Source organism: Artemia sp. Qi Xiang Cuo, chromosome 17 (assembly GCF_049724085.1).
Source record: "Artemia sp. Qi Xiang Cuo chromosome 17, ASM4972408v1, whole genome shotgun sequence".
NCBI lineage: Eukaryota > Metazoa > Arthropoda > Branchiopoda > Anostraca > Artemiidae > Artemia > Artemia sp. Qi Xiang Cuo.
In genome coordinates, this window is record NC_142810.1 from 28,508,011 (window position 1) to 28,525,989 (window position 17,979).

Below are 17,979 nucleotides of genomic sequence, written 5' to 3' on the forward strand. Positions count from 1 at the left end.
ACTAAAAGATATAACTCATCTGAGACTAAGACCGTTTCAAAGGAACAATGATTATTAATAAAGATATGCCCATTCACAGGTACGAATCGGCAATGACCATTTATTCAGTTATTGCCCACTTCCTGGAGTGGCAAAAATGGGCTAAGTATTATTTCATCTTATCCAGTTCAGAATCAGAGAAAGATGCTTAGCTCAACCCCTAAATCAATATTCAAGGCTGTTAACTCACCTATTTAAGAGGATTAGAAACCTGCTCACTCTGACTATTTCTCTTTCCTCCCTTTTTCTTTTTATCAAAAATGTATTTCTTCAAACCGAAGAGCATGCATATTAAAAAAAATAAAAGAAATCGACAACACTAAACTCTAATCGTTTTTTTTTTATCATGGGAATTGTCGCATAACAGAACGAGAACGAACAAGAGAATGGGTAGCATGGATAGCAGAAGGAGAGCTCTTTATCAGAACTGGAATGTGCCTGTGGGAATCCTGGCTGTAATAAAAAAGACTGCTGAATAGCTACACGAGTCGACTCGATAATCTGACCTTGAGCTACCGCCAAGTTGAATTTGATTGTAGTACTTCGAGCAACTCAGTTTAAATGGATGGAATAATTAAGAATGAACAAAACAGAGTAATGACTGCTTTCAAAATAAAAAAGATGAGGATTTCCTTAGAAACACAAAATAAGTCAAGTTTAAAAAACAAAATTGCAAAACAAAACTTCAGAGCATCGCACCATTACTTCGTCAAGTACTTATTCTTCTTCCTTTTTCCTCCGAAGATTCCGACATAAGTACTATGATCGCAGATATTATCCCTAGTTCGAATCAAGGAGAAAACGGTCTCAACTGCAATGTGGTTTCCTGGCTTCGTTATGACAATTGAGACCACACTAAAAATGCGTTCGACCCCAGCAGATGAGAGTGGAAGGGACATGGTACAAAGAATGAATGTGAAAGTTGCGATGTCAAGATCATCTTGAAACTCATTCAGCTTCACCCCAAAAAAAAATTTCGACTCTTCAACTGCTAAGGTAACCATAGCTAGAAGGGACACTAAGTCTTCTTTGCAAGAGCCACCACAACCAAGTAAATCACTCATTTTCTGAAAAACCTTAAAAGTTGGATTGTAGAAGAAGAAGAACATGAAACCCCTTTGTTAGCTTTGCATTATAACTTTAGACACAGGATTTATTTATCCTGATTATACCACTCTGTATTTAAGTATTAACGATGGGTTGGGTCTGAAGTACACTTCAAGAGGCCTATCATCAAGCGGGAATTAATGGACCATCGTTTTACAACTCAAAAATTTGGCGCAAACTTCTGAAACCATCTGAAGCAATACAATTGGATAGAGATGTGTTCTCACATAACCCATAGTCAATTTTGAGTCAAAGAAGAGCCCCCACTTATCAATAAAATTCGGTGAATTGCGGAGCAAATGTTTAAAAGTTTTACCAGCACGGCAAAATTATACTAAAATTCGGAATTAATAATTCATATTTTTTAATGAATTTTCTCGCAAATTTGAATTGTTTGCAACTAGAAATTGCACCATGACATTTCACTACCTTCTGAAACTCTTCTCATCTGGCTATATCTATTTTTTTTTTTTTTTTTTTTTTTTTTTTTTTTTTTTTATATTCCCGATAGCATGTTTAAATCAAACATGGTAAGGGTAAATGTTGTCTTTTACGGAATCAATGGCCATGATATTCGGATTTGTGCGATAGTTTAAAATACGTCATAAGCTAAGAAGAGCAAAATCCATTATAAAAACACACAGCATAGCTAATAATGTAGTCAATTTTTTATTTTCATTGGTAGCTATATTTTATTCCCAAAATGAAAACTGGAAAGGGAATGAACTAAATGCAGGAAAAAAGATTGCCAGAAAGTTTTAACTTGAACCCAATAGCATCAAGGTACATATGAGGATTCTAAAATGATCCACCAACATATTGAACTATTTATCACATCTTTTATCACATATTTTATCACACTTTTATCACACAGCTATGTTCGGACATATTTTCTTGTTATTATTTCTTTTAGGAACTATAATAGGAGACACCCATTTAACAACCGAAATTCAAGAGGAGTTGCGAGAGAATTTCCTAGAGGGATGAGGTATTGATTCCTGATTTATTAAGTCGGTTGAGAGCACAAGAAGGTGCAATTTCTGGTCAATATATACGACTGAGAAACTATTTGCAATATAAAATATCTTTAAAAATTGGTTAACTCCAACAAATATCTCTAATGTTAACATTTTTTTTATTCAGAAGCCCAAGCTTAATAACACGTACCTTCAATCAGTGTTAAAAGATCAATATTTTCCTACTAGAAAAAAAAAACAACAACTAAAGGCATTACCCCCCTTTGGGTAAGGCCTTGAGTACAGGTAAAAAAGAAAATTTTGAGGATTGTTAGTTTTTCTGTCTAAGCAGAGTAGTTTCCTAAACTTGAGCATTTTCTTAAACATTTATTTTACTACATCAAGGGTAAAAGACCTTTGTGTTAGAAAAAAAAGGAGAAAAAAAAATCTTAGCTGCCATGTTTGAAGTGACAGCGTAATCATTCCACAAAATAGAAAAAAATTTCCTTGAATACTTTACCTGACATGTTGGTGCATTTTTTATAATTGGAGGGGGGATAAAATATGATAAAGTGTAAAACAATAAGACTTTTCAAAAAAAGAAAAAAAAATAGTTTGTTATGTCTTAAAAAAATTTGATTTCCTACCTTTTCAAACAGCTTTCCTTGTGACATGAGGGATTGAACCAGAAAACCCTTAAGTGTGAGTCACGGCCTTATCCACTGCACTGTCACAAGGTACTGCATAATTTGATTTTTCGATTAAACTGTTCACACGTTTTTGAAACATAAACGGTTTTGCTGTTTTCGTTGTTTAATTTTAAATACAATTAAAACAAAATTAGTAATTTTTATAAGGTTCTTTGGTCACTAATATCAAAGCAGTTTGCCATCTTGTGTTTTACATGCGTCATAGATACTAAAAACGATACGACCACTGCTGGGGGGGGGGGGGGGGGGGGAAAAACGTAATTTATGCTCTCTAATTGTATTATTTTTTAATGTTTTAAAATTGTTGTAATCCCTTGTCAAATATTGAATCATCATTTGTAATAATTACAGATTTTGTTTTTTGGGCCTTCCTAGTTACAGTATATAACTGGTTGCGTTTAAACCTGTAAGCTTTTTTTTCTGACATGACAGCTTTAATATAGACTTGACTGAAGAGTAAGTTGTAATTAAGAACATAAATTTATTTTCGAGGTGCAAAAGACAGGCAGAAACCCTCAAACATGACGTAGTATCTAAATAGGAGTTTTGGTCTGGCAACATTGACATAACACCTGGAATTCCAAACTCAAGAATCTATGGCAGCACTGACAAAAACAGCTGGGATTACAAAATTTATCTATTAACTCTTCCTCCTTAAAAACGATCAGAAATAAAAAACAAAAAAACAACTTCTTTCAACTGAAAGTAACAAGTAACATTGAAACTTAAAAGGAACAGAAACTATTACGTATATGAGGGCGGCCTTCCCCTCCTCAACATCTCGCTCTTGACGTTAAAGTTTGAATTTTGTCCCAATTCTTTAATAATGACTCCCAAACACAAGGGCGGTTTAATTAGAACAATAAGACTGTTTTTTAAAAATACTAAAAAATTTAGCATAAAGAGTGAGGTAGAGGAGTGGGCAACCTCCTTCATATACGTAATAATTTCTGTTCGTTTTAAGTTTTAATGTTACTACTTACTTTCAGCTGAAAAAACTTGTTTTTTTATTTAATCTCTACCTTAATAAGTATTTTCTCCTCACCGCTCTGTCAATACATCTGGGATGTATTTGGAACAAATAGAAATGCTTGTCAATTGGAAGAGGTACAACTCCTTTGTTGGTCAATTTAAAAGCACGTCCTATGTGGTACAAGGGGGTTGTTACATTCAGGGCAGGGGTTTGGGGGATGAACCCCCGACCCCGAAATGTTTGTCCGACTTTTCAAAACGTAGAAAAATGCATAAAAACACATTTTTGATGCGTTTAAATTTTTTTTTTTTGCAACTGTATCCCCCTGAAAAAATGCCCCCCCCCCAAAAAAAATAATCCTGGATACAACCCTAATGGTGCAGTTCAACCTGTACTTTATTTAAATAAAGAAAAAAATAAAAAGATTAATGATGCACATTTGATACAATAAATTATGACAGTTTATATCTCAATTTTATCAACTGAACAGAATGAATGGATGAATACAAAACAATTTTTTTTTGGTTCCTGAAAAGGAAACTGTCAGAAAAAACATTTTTCGAAATTTCAACATTAAAAGCAGGGAATGTCCTTAAGTATCACTCAAGAAGGTTACGAACCATCAAACTGTCAGAGGTTTACCCTCAATTGTGATGAGACCAATGATGCTTTACGTTGGTAGATCATAGTGAACATACCTTACTAATTAAATTATATAGCCCTAGCAAACCTCTATTAGCAATGTAACAATTTTCCCTTTAAACACTTGAGCAATAATCCTGGAAAATCACTTTTGTTCTGTAGGCTTTGTTTCTTTTTTAGAAGATTGTAACATACACACCCTCCCTGAAAAAAAAAAAAAAAAAAAAAAAAAAAAAAAAAAAAAACTAAGAGAAATATATATATATATATATATATATATATATATATATATATATATATATCACATTTCAAAATATACGCCGAAAAATGTTGAAGGGACGAATCTCCAGCATTTTTATTGGGGGGGGGGCAAGAGGGGTCTATATCTGGATAGTCAAAAGGCATGGGATGTATAATATTTTTTCTCCACAGATGCTCTCCCCCTTGCCATCCCCAAACGACGCCCCTGTCCTGCTGTGGGGAAATTTAGTCAGAAGCTTATGTTACATATAGATAAACATTGATTCATAGCAACTAGCATAAAAGTCCATCTACATATCGATTCCCATTAAAGGCTAATATAATAATTTAGAAAAAGTAAATAATTATTCATCTTAATATCGAATGCGTAAGTGGCTAAGTCAAAACCATTTGGTTACCTTCAACTGCTGTTAGCTAAATTTTCCTTGTCAATATTATAACAGTAATAACAATTACGTACAAATAATAATAATAATGAAAAAAAAAATATTGCTCAAAACCCCAAACTAAAAAATGGCGACAATATGAAAAAAAGCCAAGAAGACTTCATAAAAGCAAAATAATACCCTTTCCACTTAATATTTAGGATAATTACTTTACAAAGCATATCTTTGCAAAGACAAATTCATCCCACCCTCCTCATTCCTTGTAAAGAAGAACCGATCAAGAATAATCATTTGAGAAAGGGTGGGGGGGGGGGGAGGGTTAAGTTATATATGAAGACAGACATAAACTAAGTAATTTAATATATTATGCGGACCAAATCCATCCATTAATGAAATATAAAATCAAAATATCTCCGCCCTCCCCCCTCCCAAAAAGTACTTTTTATTTGATTTTCAATATTTTCTGTAATAAAATCCTTGATGCAGCTTTACTTTTCCAACACTGTACTCCTTATGTTCAAAAAGGCCTTAAAATAAAACGAATTGATGTAGTTAAGTACTATTTACGAAAATAATTACCATTCATATTGATCTTTGAATTCCACTTACTGGTTAATACAAAAAACAGACAAGCATTACCTGTTGACGGCATTCAACATCTCAATAGTGACCAATACTGACAAAGCCATAGTCATTGGATGAGGGTCATTAAAGATTCCACAATCAATACCTTCAAAATATTCATTCTCAGGTGTACATTGAAGGTGATGGCTCTATAAGAAGAACAAAATAGTTAATATTTAAACACAAATTAGATATCTTCTATAGCTGGACATTCCCGGTCATGATGGGTTGGGCAGCTTCTGAAAAAATAAAATCTTAGCTACACCCTTGGTATGTATCTGTTTATATGCGTGAACAAAGCGGCAAAATTAGCCATTTGAGATCTAATTCATAATTTCACTATGCCATTTCTTAGTGTCTTTTTGAAGTTTTTTTTTTCTAATTTTGGAAAAGCATTCACTACCAACATTAGCCACAATCGCACTCAAAGCATGACACTTGTAGCCCCATCATGCTTTCATGTTCGAACATGAGTACTCAGTTTGCTATTGCTTTAGACTAAATACCAGGTGCTTTTTTTGCAAGATTTGTAGCACCGGCAATGACTAGGATAAGCCACCTCTCACCTAACGAACTTTTATGTTAAATTCTTTTTAAACTTACATTAAAATTACTTCACCTGCATTTTAATAATATCCCATTCCTAACAACCTTCGGCTAATTACGTCTTTAAACCTTGCTTACACACACGCCTTGAAACATCATGAATAAAGATAATTCGATTTTAATAGATAAATTTGATAAAGTCGCATAAAACTGAAACAGGTAATTTTTTCTAAAAACTTAAAATCTGTACGAGATTTAGAAGAATGAGAAAAAAAAAGAGAGTGAGAGTGAGAGAGAGAGAGAGAGAGAGAGAGAGAAAGAGAGAGAGATAGAGATAGAGAGAGAGAGAGAGAGAGCGGGTGGGGGAGAGGAGGAAGAGAGAGAGAGAACGAGAGAGAGAGAGAAAGAGAGATAGAGAGAAAGAGAGAGAAAGAGAAGAGAGAAATAAAGAGAGAAATAAAGAGACAAAGAGAGAAAGAAAGAGACAAAGCGAGAAAGAAAGATACAAAGAGAGAAAGAAAGAGACAAAGAAAGAAAGAAAGAGACAAAACGAGAAAGGAAGAGACAAATAGAGAAAGGAAGAGACAAAGAGAGAAAGAAAGAGACAAAGAGAGAAAGAAAGAGAGAAATAGAGAAAGGAAGAGACAAATAGAGAAAGGAAGAGAAAAAGAGAGAAAGAAAGAAAGAAAGAAAGAAAGAAAGAAAGAAAAGAGAGACAGAAAGAGAGAAGGAAACACACAAAGAGAGAAAGACAAAGAGAGAAGAGAGAAAGAAAAAGAGAGAGAAAGAAAAAGATAGAGAAAGAAAAAGAGAGAGAAAGAAAAAGAGAGAGAAATAAAAAGAGAGAAGAGAGAAAGAGAAAGAGAGAAAGAAAAAGAGAGAAGAGAGAAAGAAACAGAGAGAGAAAGGGGGAGAGAAAGAGAGAGAAAGAAATAGAGCAGCATCCCAGACATTTTTCTATCCACAAATATGTTGTTCAACAGAAAATACAAAAATAATAGAATATAGACTAAAAAAAATTTCCTCAAAGAAAGAGGGAAGCATAAAAAAAGAAAGAGAGACTGACCAACTGGTAGAAATTAAGACCAGGTCCAGTGGGTGAAATCATGAACCAGTGCGCGGCAGCACCTACAGTGGCAGCACCAACATATGAGCCAATTGCCATATAACGGAAAAACAGCCATCCTGTAATGAGACCTTCATCAGCACGACGGGGTTGTTTGTTCATAATGTCAAGATCGGGTGGATTGAAACCAAGAGCAGTAGCTGGAAGACCATCAGTGACCAAATTGACCCACAAAAGTTGAACTGGAATTAAAGCTTCAGGAAGTCCAAGGGCAGCAGTCAAGAAAATGCTGAAAAATAAAATTTATTTAACAGTATATGGAGGCAGGACACTGAAACCAAATATAAAAACAACTTATGCTTGGGTAAAAGAGACTATGTCAAAAGACTATATATATATATATATATATATATATATATATATATATATATATATATATATATATATATATATATATATATATATATATATATATATTGTACCGGGATATATATATACTTCATTTACCCACGTGGACCCGAAATTCAGCATTACTGTATAATTATAAAATAGACAACCCAGTAACAGCTCTATCAAAACGTATTTCGAAACACAATCACAACCTCAGTTTTCATCTATGGTATTCCCTTCTTATACAGTTATATTTAAAGTTGTATGTAAGTAAAAGTTGCTCAGTGTTTTATAGATGTTCTTTATAAATTGTTCTGATACTTGTGATGTCAGTTTTTTTTTTTCATATTCCGTTTTTTGGCGTTTTATCTATACACTCCGTCTATGTGTACCTGTATGATAGGTTAGAAATAAATAAATAAATAAATATATATATATATATATATATATATATATATATATATATATATATATATATATATGACGATGGCTATGGTTGTGATTTTTCTATGTTTAGTGCCTTATATGTTATTGTGACAAGAACTGCCACTGATCAGCATGACCACGTAAGACGTTTTACAATAAAACCGTTGGAGAGTTGAGGGGTGAAATATAAAACATTAACTGCTTGATCGGACTAGAACCCCATTTTAAGGTGTTTTTTTTTTCTAATTTTGGAACACACTTTTCACCAGAGCTAAATTCACCCCCCCCCCCTGCAAATTTTTTTTTAATGAGTACACAAAAGTTATTTTCTCAGCAGCAATGTTTTAATTTCCCCTTTTTTCATAATGTGATTGACTGCAGCAGGCATAGAGCACATAGCTATATAATATACGATACTATCTGGGCTGTATACACCTTTTATACCTTCACTTGAAGGGACCAACAAATGGCCTTGATGGGACAACTACCTCAGGAAGTTGTTTTCAAATGTATATAGAGCTAATTCGGATATTATTCAATGTAAGGACGTTAGTGGATGCACTCGTAAAATTACAATAATTAATTTAATATAAATACTACCTAATGTTTGACGGTGCTCAATCCATCTCTATAAACTGGATCCCCTGGAGTCGTGCCAAGTCAGCTATTCTGGATCCTGCATAAAGATACCTTGCCAAGAGCTCGTTGATTGCCAAGAGCTCGAGTCCGTTGATTTTGAATTGAAGTTATCAAGTATTTTGCAATAGGTTGCATAGGTTGCATCAAGACGCTGGGTAATTGTAGACAGATAAAAGCCAAGACAGATAGTCCAAGTAAGACCTATCAAGACGGACGATTGAACTGGATGAAAAACGGCTTTTCGAGGCATAAATAACTCGTAGATGTCTACCCAAGAGGATTGAGCCTGGTCAAGGTGGGAGCTTCAAGATTGGTCAACTGAGAAATGAAATAACAGGATTTTAAATTCATCTGCTCCCTCGACGGCATAATCCAAAGGTGAAGCAGGGATGACGGAGCAAGACCACCGACAAGCAAACAAAATTCTCCAGTTTTTCTGAGTTGAACCTGATTATCCAAGCATCAGATCACAAGACGTAATAACGCCAGAGACACCGATCATAAAAAAAATTAAATTAGAGACTATAAATCACAACGAATTGCCGACCACAGATTACAAACGATTTGAGCTTCTCTGGCAGGCGTATATTCTATCAAAAGCTTTGGATTAGTAAAAAAGTCACCCTGTACCATATCCCAGAGCTAAAGATTCGGTCAATTCTTTATGCCAAGCCAAAGACTGTTTAATGCGGAACGATTCAGTTGGAAGAAAAAATGTAAATAGCCTAGCAGCCTATTTGTTTGAAGGTTCTCTTAACGCAATATACTAGAAACGCTATAATAGACTTAGTAGACTCTTAATCCACGTCATCAAGGTTTGGAATTTGAGTAAAGGCTTTACCAATAGTTTCAGATTTGCTTGTAAAAAAAAAGCACTAGACCCTTAAGGTCCAAACCGGCGATGCTGATCTCCGTTTCGTGGCCCTTCAGCCAGGAAGTGCAATGGATGGTTGGGGGCCAGCCATCCTCTCACACCCCCTTCCTGCTTACCTTCCCCAGATTTCTCCAGGTACCCATTTAGAGCTGGGTCAACTCTGGCTGAGCTTACAGAGTCACACCACTGACCCTCGTCCCAAATCAAATAACTGGCCACACCAGGGATCGAACCCTTGCCCCTTGGACAAAGAATTCTCAACCCGGCGCGCGTCCACTTGAGCTTTTGCTTGTGGGTCATAAAAAAAGATTCCCCTCAACTTGAAAGAAAGAAATCGTAGAGCCTACCCACGACGAAAAAACCTATTCTCTACTGGTACTGGAAACCCAACGACATTTTGGCGAGACACATTAGGCATGAGGGAGAGATCTCTATTACACCTAAGGCAGTCGCCTTAGGTATAAACATTAAATGCCAAAAGTTTCGCAAACTGACCAACAACCTTGTACGGTGATATTGTCAACTCGCATGTACAAATTTTATTTGGCTTCCATATTCCCTGGAAACACAAATGGAAACACCAAGCTTGTTCTATTGTGAACCGTATTTAACACCATATCTTACTGTACATCAAAACTGATCCCAGAAAACCAAACCCAACCCACCACTCTGTACACATAAATTTTTTTTTTTTTATTATTATTCTTTCTTGTTTAATTTTTTATTTGTTCCCTACAGTAACAAGTCTGACCCTTTTCGAGGGGTCAACTGTTCAACAAAAAGAATCTTCAAAAATTTCTTAAAAAAAACAAAAAAAAAACTTTGCTGCATTCTTGCTGCGGCAATAATCTGCGCCATTGATGCTAAAAACAATATAACAAACTTTTCATAAAATGAAAATAATCTTTATAGAGAATCTCGATTCATTTTCCCTGTGCGATAAAGGGCAATTAAAAAATTAACAGTTCCAGACTATTAAACTTTGGGAGAAAAGAAAAAAAAGTTATCCAAAAAAAAGGAGAAAACGCAAAGAAAATAAACTTACGAGACAACTTCACCAATATTGGAAGAGATCAAATAACGGATAAACTGCTTCATATTGTTGTAGATGGCACGACCTTCTTCAACGGCGGCAACGATGGTAGAGAAGTTATCATCAGCTAAAACCATCTCGGCGGCAGATTTGGCGACAGCAGTGCCAGACCCCATGGCGATACCAATTTCGGCCTTTTTTAAAGCTGGGGCATCGTTCACACCGTCACCAGTCTAAAATAGATCCATATACTATTATATAAGCCTGAAGAATGGTGAATACTAGGGTGACTAAGCAAATAACATTGATTTTGCAATTTTATCTGAGCAATTCAGTAAATGGTCACATTTGCAGGGTAAAGTTGGCAAAAACCAGAAATAAGCAGCGATTTTGTCCGCAGACTCAACCACTAGATGAGCCTATCTTCATAGCTATTTTCAACCTAATTTTCTGCTGATAAACACGGACGTAGTGTAGCTGTCATCACAAATTCGTAGCTCATTATAGATTTTTTTTTTCCCTCATATACACAAGAAATAATCACAAATTTAGTGAAAAGATATCACAAAATTTCAAAACAGAGATTTACTGACGTTTTCAAACTATTCTTTATCCCTGTGCTCATGTCAATTCCAGGCTTGTTACTTGTTACTTACCAAATTAAAACTTGTTACTTACCAAATGATAAGCTCTTACTATAGCACGTACATTATCTTTTCTATAACAAGAAGTATAATAAAAGCTGTTATTTGACCAAGAACATTGCACTGCCTAAGTAAAGAGCGATGTGGGCACAATGCTTTTTATATATATATATATTTTTTTTAGACCAGGGCACTTCGTATAGAAGGAGTTGTCATAGAAACTTCGAAATTGGAAATTGAAAGGGCTAGTGCCCTTTTTAATATCGAAAGTGATTGGAGGGCAACCAGCCCCCCCTCCCAAGCCCATCATTTTCCCAAACACATCCAATCAAAATTTTGAGATGACCATTTTGTTCAGTGTAGTTGAAAGGTCCAGAAATTATCCCTTTGAGGATGACAGCCCCCCCCCTACAGCTCTTAGAGCAAGGGTTGTAAGTTATGCCCTGGGGGCATATAAGGTTTTTTTATAGAAAGGGTGGTCACATAAACTTTAGAGGGGACTCATTGGACTGGTAACAGAAGTTCCGGCCCTTTTTAAGATTCAAAGTGATCGAAGGGCGTCCCTTTTTTGGTTTTAGAACAGTGCACTTTGTATAGCAGTTGTCGTGATCAGAGGGCAACCAGTCCCCCCCCCCCCTCTACGCCCATCATTTCCCCAAATACATCCAATCAAAATTTTGAGATAGCCATTTTGTTCAGCATAGTTAAAAGGTCTAGTAATTATGTCTTTGAAGATTACAACCCCACCCCCCAAACACACAGCCCTCAGGACGACGGTTGTAAGATATGCCCTGGGGGTATATAGCGTTTTTATGCAAAGGATGGTCATATAAATGTCGGAAGGGGCTTATTTGATTGAATATATGCCGCATGGGGCTTATATGCCGCGGGGGCACATAAGCTTTATATGGAAGGGGTGTTTGTGTGAACTTTAGAGGAAACTTGTTTGATTGGAAATTTAAAGTTCTAGTTCTCTTTTAAGAGTCAAAAGGGATGGAGGACAACTAGACCCTCCCCCCTGACACCCTCTTTTCCCCAAACGCTTCCGATCGAAATTGTAAGAGCCATTCTGTTCACAATAGTCAAAAGAGAGCATAACAATGCCTTCAGGGTAGATACAACCCTCCAGAGCACAGGGGCAAGGGTTGTGAGTTATACCCCGGGCATATAAGGTGTTTGTGGAACGGATGGTCGTATAAATTTCGGATTGGGTGGGGGTCATTTGATTGGAAGTCGGACGATCTAGTGCCCTTTCTAAGAGTCAAAAGTTAATGGAGGGAAATCAGCCCCTCCCCCAAAAGCCTATCATTCCGCAAAACACATGAAACCAAAATTTTAAGAAAACTATTTCGTTAAGCATTGTCGAAAGTTCCAGTAATTATTTCTTTTACAGGTTAAGGGCTGTAAGTTAGACAGTTCGTTCACTCTTTACATATAGTATGAATTATTGAAAAAGGTGTTCATGTTTGATCTTTACTTTCCAAAAAGACAAGGGGCACTCAGGTGAGCCTTTCAAAGAATGTTGAGGAGATTACTGAACTAAATTAAAACACCGTTATGTGCATAAAGATTGTCAAAAGGGCGTAACTCATAAATAACTGTGCATAATAATTTTGGAACTTTCAGGAAATGATAAGGGAGGTGATCGAAAAGGGAATATTTACATACTACCACTACTATTACTGTTACTTACTACTATCATCTATTACTTACTGCCATTACTTACTGCTATCATCTGACCAAAAGACAACATGGGCACGCTACTACTAATACTTCTATCACTGCTACATTTACTACTATTTCAACAACAACTTCTAATGCAACTACTTGTAAAGACAATACGTTAATATTGCTGCTGCTACCAGGACAATCGCTATTACTATTAATACTAATGCTAGTAATACAAAGACTACTACTATTACAACAATGCTTAAGGGTATAAAGGCGAAATTTTCAAGGAACTTTTTGGGGGGAGGTGAACTTAATCACAACACGCCGTCTGTATACAGGTTGTCAAATGAACGTAACTGGAATATCTTAGGAACAGTTTGACGTGTGAAATTGAAACTAAAAGGGCTTGTTGTGGGAGACGTTGAACTAACCAAAAGAAAATATTTGTATCCTATTGCTACTGTTTCTACTTATACTATTACTACTACTACTGCAACTAAAGCTAAGGCCACTACTATTAATTCTGCTGCTACAACTACTACTACTGTTGCTACTACTACTACTACTACTGCTGCTGCTACTACTACTGGAAGATCTTAAGCCGAACTGGCCAGCCATGAAAAAAACCAACAGAGAGAAAAATCTCAGTGAAAAAAACAAACAACAACAAAAGAGACTACAGCCAGTGGAAAGAAAAGACGAAAAATGTAAAACAATGCGGATATTCTCTGGTGTTCTCACTGAAGTAACTCTAATAGCATCTTTTCCCTACGTGGATTAGTTTGCGCCAATTGTATATATTTTTTTGGTGTTGGTTTTATTTATTTTTAGTTTCAGCTTGGTTTTTATCTTGTTCTTCTTGTGTTTCTCTCGCGCTGAAGACGCCTTGTTTTGATACAGGCGAAATATCCGCGTTGTTTTACATTTTTCATCTTTTCTCTCCACTGTCCGTTGTCTCGTTTGTTGTTTTTTTTGTCACTGAGATTGTTCTCTCTGTTGGTTTTTTTACTACTACTACTACCACCGCTACTAAAACTCAGGGTATTTAGGCGAAAATTTTGGGAAATATTGAATGCTGTATGGAACTTAATAAAACACACTATACTCACACAGGTTGTTAGAGGACGTAGAAGAAATGCTTCGGGAACGGTTCATGGTATGAAGTTTAAACTTTCAGCGTGTGTTGAAGGGGATGTTGAATAAACCAAAGGTGATATTCGCGTACTGCTACTAATACTACTACAACTATTGCTACTACGCTAGCCAAGAGTATTAAAGTGAAGCTTTCAAGGAATATTTAGGCAGATGTTGAACTAAATCAAAAAGTTCTAGTGCCATTTTTAAGAGTCAAAAGAGATCGAAAGGCAAGCAGCCCTCCTCCCAAGCCCATTCCTTTTCCAAACACATCCAGTCAACATTTTTAGACAGTCATTTTGTTCAACATAGTAGAACAGCCCAGTAACCATGTCTCTAAGGATATTAATAATATCAGCCCCCCACAATTATGTAATTGGCCCATTATGCTTTAGAACTAAACGTTACTTTGAGCCTAACTAAGACGAGGTTGTGTATATGACTTCCGACAATACACCTTAGCAATATATTGAGAATAATTGGAGTTATTAAGCTCGAAACTTCTGAGCTACTATTATTGCTGCTTTTGCTCTTACAATTTAAATAAATCAAAAGAGTGTAAATGTATCCAAGTTGTCAAAGAGCGTAGAAAGATTTTTTTGGGAACGATATTATATCATATTTTTCAGGTCAACTTGAGGAGATATAAAATTAAATTAAACAGTACTATTTGTGTCAGGATTAAACACTGGTGAAAAAGTTTATTCAACATACATTTTTTCCGCGAAAAAGACTATGTCAATATAAAACGAACAGAAATAAATTTAAAAAACTTTTTCAACAAAACAAGTTTTTCAAAGAAAAGTAGAGCTCCATTAGACCAAAATTGAGCAGAAATAAAGTCAAACAATTTTCCAAGCGTAAAACTACCACAAATCACCATCAATAAATAAATGAAACCCAAAACGGAACAGATATTACAATAAATAACCGAGTCAAACTCAAAACGAGCAAAAATTAACATGAGTAGTGTTAACAGTCCCCATGCCTTCTCAAGACCAGAACATAATTTGCACTTTACTGAAAAAAAAAACTTATCGTGAATTGTCTGTTTAATATACATATACTGATATTTATTCCTTGAAGTCTCAACATTTTTTTTATTTATTAAAGTCAAAAAAGTGATAACATAAAATAACGTCACCTAGGAGTAAATCTAGGAGTGACCGCTTTTCAGCTTAATAAGCAGATTTTTTCTACTCGAGCAACAATAACAACGACAATCACAAGAAAAGATTAATTCGTAGAAAAAGTAATAGAAATTCGTACACAAAACTCAATCTACTTTTTATTTGAAGTAATTATAATCGATAAACTAAGAAATTTTCGCCTGAACAATCAAAATTTACTACAGAACCCTGTACAGATCATACAAAGGAAGCACAAGTAATGAAATAAAATACAATACGTTAGACTGACTTACCATAGCGGAAATTTCACCCATGCCTTGTAAATACTCGACAATCTTGGATTTGTGGAAAGGCTCGACGCGAGCAAATAGACGAGAGCGAGCAACTGCATCACGTTGACCATCAACAGTCAAGTCATCGAATTCGCGTCCAGTGTAGGCCATACCTTCCGTATTTTCATCTTCACCAAAGACGCCTACAAAAATCATACTGAAAACAACTTGTACACTCAGTTCGGCTTCATTCTTCTTTTAAAACTAAATTAAGCAAGTCTTTTCTCTTCTGAGCGACGTCAGTAACACTTGGAATAATGGTCCCTGTTGCTTTAACTACGTTACATAATACATTTCAACTCAGCAGAAAATTAATAAAAAGCGTAGTTCTTTTCAAATTTACAAAACTGAAGAAAAATTATTTTAGTAATAAAATTTAAAATTATAAAAGAAATAAAGAGACTATAAAATATAGAAATTAAAAACGCTTATAAAATTTATAAAACATCACTAATACCCTTTGGAAGGAGTGTAATCATCCATAGATATATAACCGTCATATAGGGGAAAAGAAGTAAATAATGATTACAAAAGAGCAAAATGGTTGGCCAAAGCAGCAGGGCATTTATTACAAGCAAAACAAGAGTACAATCCACAGCATTTCTGTGGACGTATCATTTCTATAAAAGCATCATGAGATTCTTCTTTTAGGCTCAACAGATTAAAAGGGGAGAGGGGGGTTAGAATTTAGATTTACAGCTTTAGATTGCACAACTGGGGCAAATATGTTAACTTTTATAGGGCCCTCATCAAGGACAATAATTGTTTTGTTACTAACAATTTAAAAAATTGCCGTTGGCTTAATGGATAAAAAAAAAAAAAAAAAAAGAATGTCATAGACTAGTATCCTTATTTACTTTCTAAATAAATTGTTGCGATTCACTTCTATTCCAAATTAAGCGTATGGTTTGTTCGGTGTGTAACCAATAAGTATCATAATAAATTATAGCAAGTACTCATAGAAAACAAGTTTACATAAATTAGAGGATTCTAAAGTTTGGTCATGTGATCATCAAACCATAAGATCCTTGTTCTATTTACAGTTTGATACAAAAATAAAAACTACAGTTGGCACGACTACACAACAGTGAAACGATATTGGGGGACCACTTCCCTTTAAAGCAGCTAGGCTTATCCTCACATCTATACAGAGGACTCGAAAGGAATTCCCTTTATCAAATTGGTCTTAAGGACTTTGAGAAAACTGAAAATTTTAGTATTTAATCAAAGACAAACAAAAGAAAACTTACCGATTCGCCTACAAATAGCCTCAGCGGTGGCCTTGTTGTCGCCAGTAATAACGATGACACGAATACCAGCAGCCCGACAGCGTTCAATGGCATCACGGACTTCTGTACGAGGGGGGTCAAGCATACCAACAACCCCAACAAATGTACAGTTTTGCTAAAAATAAAAAGAAAGTCATCGAAAACTCTTCACTGCTATTAAAAGCCAGACTTTCAAAAATAATTGTAAACAAGTTATAAAAAGCTAACCCTGTGGTAGCACAGTGGATTGATGCTCTGTTTGGCAACACGGGACTCGGGGTTCAATTCCTGCTGCCTTGACACCCTATGCACCATCAATGGCACTAGAGGATCTTTATCCTTTTTATTTCATATAGAGCTACACATAGAAGATTGAAAGGGAAGGAGTGTGTCTCTAGATTAGAATTACCACTTTCCATAAGTTCAATAAGTAGGCTCCCTCCCCCAACCACCGCCCCCACCATACAAAAATTGACGCTTAAAAATGCAACTTCTTGAGGACCTAAACACACAGAAAAAACTTCTAAAAAATTTGAGCCTTACCCCTACCCCAAAAAACACGCATTAAATTGACATTAGGCAGCTCTAAAAGGAAATAATGCCTAGAAAGTACACATAAATTCCGTTTATGAAAACACAAGTTCGTACAGAGAAGGTGGGTGCCTGAAAGCTCTTGGATGGACACAAGCTATGCCACATCAGCAGCCCCGTCTTTCGGACGAAAAAAGACGTAAGTTACACAAGTAAGATTATATATACCATCTTTATAAACGAGCAAGAATTGTATATACATGTATGTATTTTTTCTCCAAAACGGCTCCATATTTTTTCGGGAAAATGGGTAACCTGAGGCTTTTTGACCTAAAAAAACGATCTAAATAGGTCAGAAGTTTGAGAAAATTCGTTAAGAGCCTTAATTTTGAAAAAAAATTACTTATGTGAGTGACGTCATTTTTATATACATCAGTATTGCTTGTCACACTTTGTCACACTTTTGTGGAAAAATTGAAGACTTTCATCCATGGAGAAGTCTATGTTAAATTGCTTAAAGAGCAAAAAACTGGTAATTGCAAAAATATCTTTATACATTTTGACAAGGGATTGCAACAATTAAAAAACCTTCAAAAA

The 17,979-nt window shown here is 35.4% G+C and overlaps 1 protein-coding gene across 4 annotated transcripts in view; it reads right to left on the minus strand.

Moving 5' to 3' along the window:
• The window catches only part of SERCA (ATPase sarcoplasmic/endoplasmic reticulum Ca2+ transporting SERCA), a 98,795-nt gene that overhangs the window by 19,683 nt on the left and 61,133 nt on the right, over positions 1-17,979 (minus strand). For all 4 annotated transcript variants that reach the window (XM_089103667.1, XM_089103668.1, XM_089103665.1 and 1 more), the window contains exons 11-15: positions 16,834-16,987; positions 15,545-15,726; positions 10,685-10,905; positions 7,311-7,599; positions 5,714-5,847 (exon numbers count right to left, since the gene is read on the minus strand). In XM_089103667.1, coding sequence (XP_088959793.1) covers positions 5,714-5,847; positions 7,311-7,599; positions 10,685-10,905; positions 15,545-15,726; positions 16,834-16,987 — 980 coding nt within the window. The remainder of the gene's footprint in view (positions 1-5,713; positions 5,848-7,310; positions 7,600-10,684; positions 10,906-15,544; positions 15,727-16,833; positions 16,988-17,979) is intronic.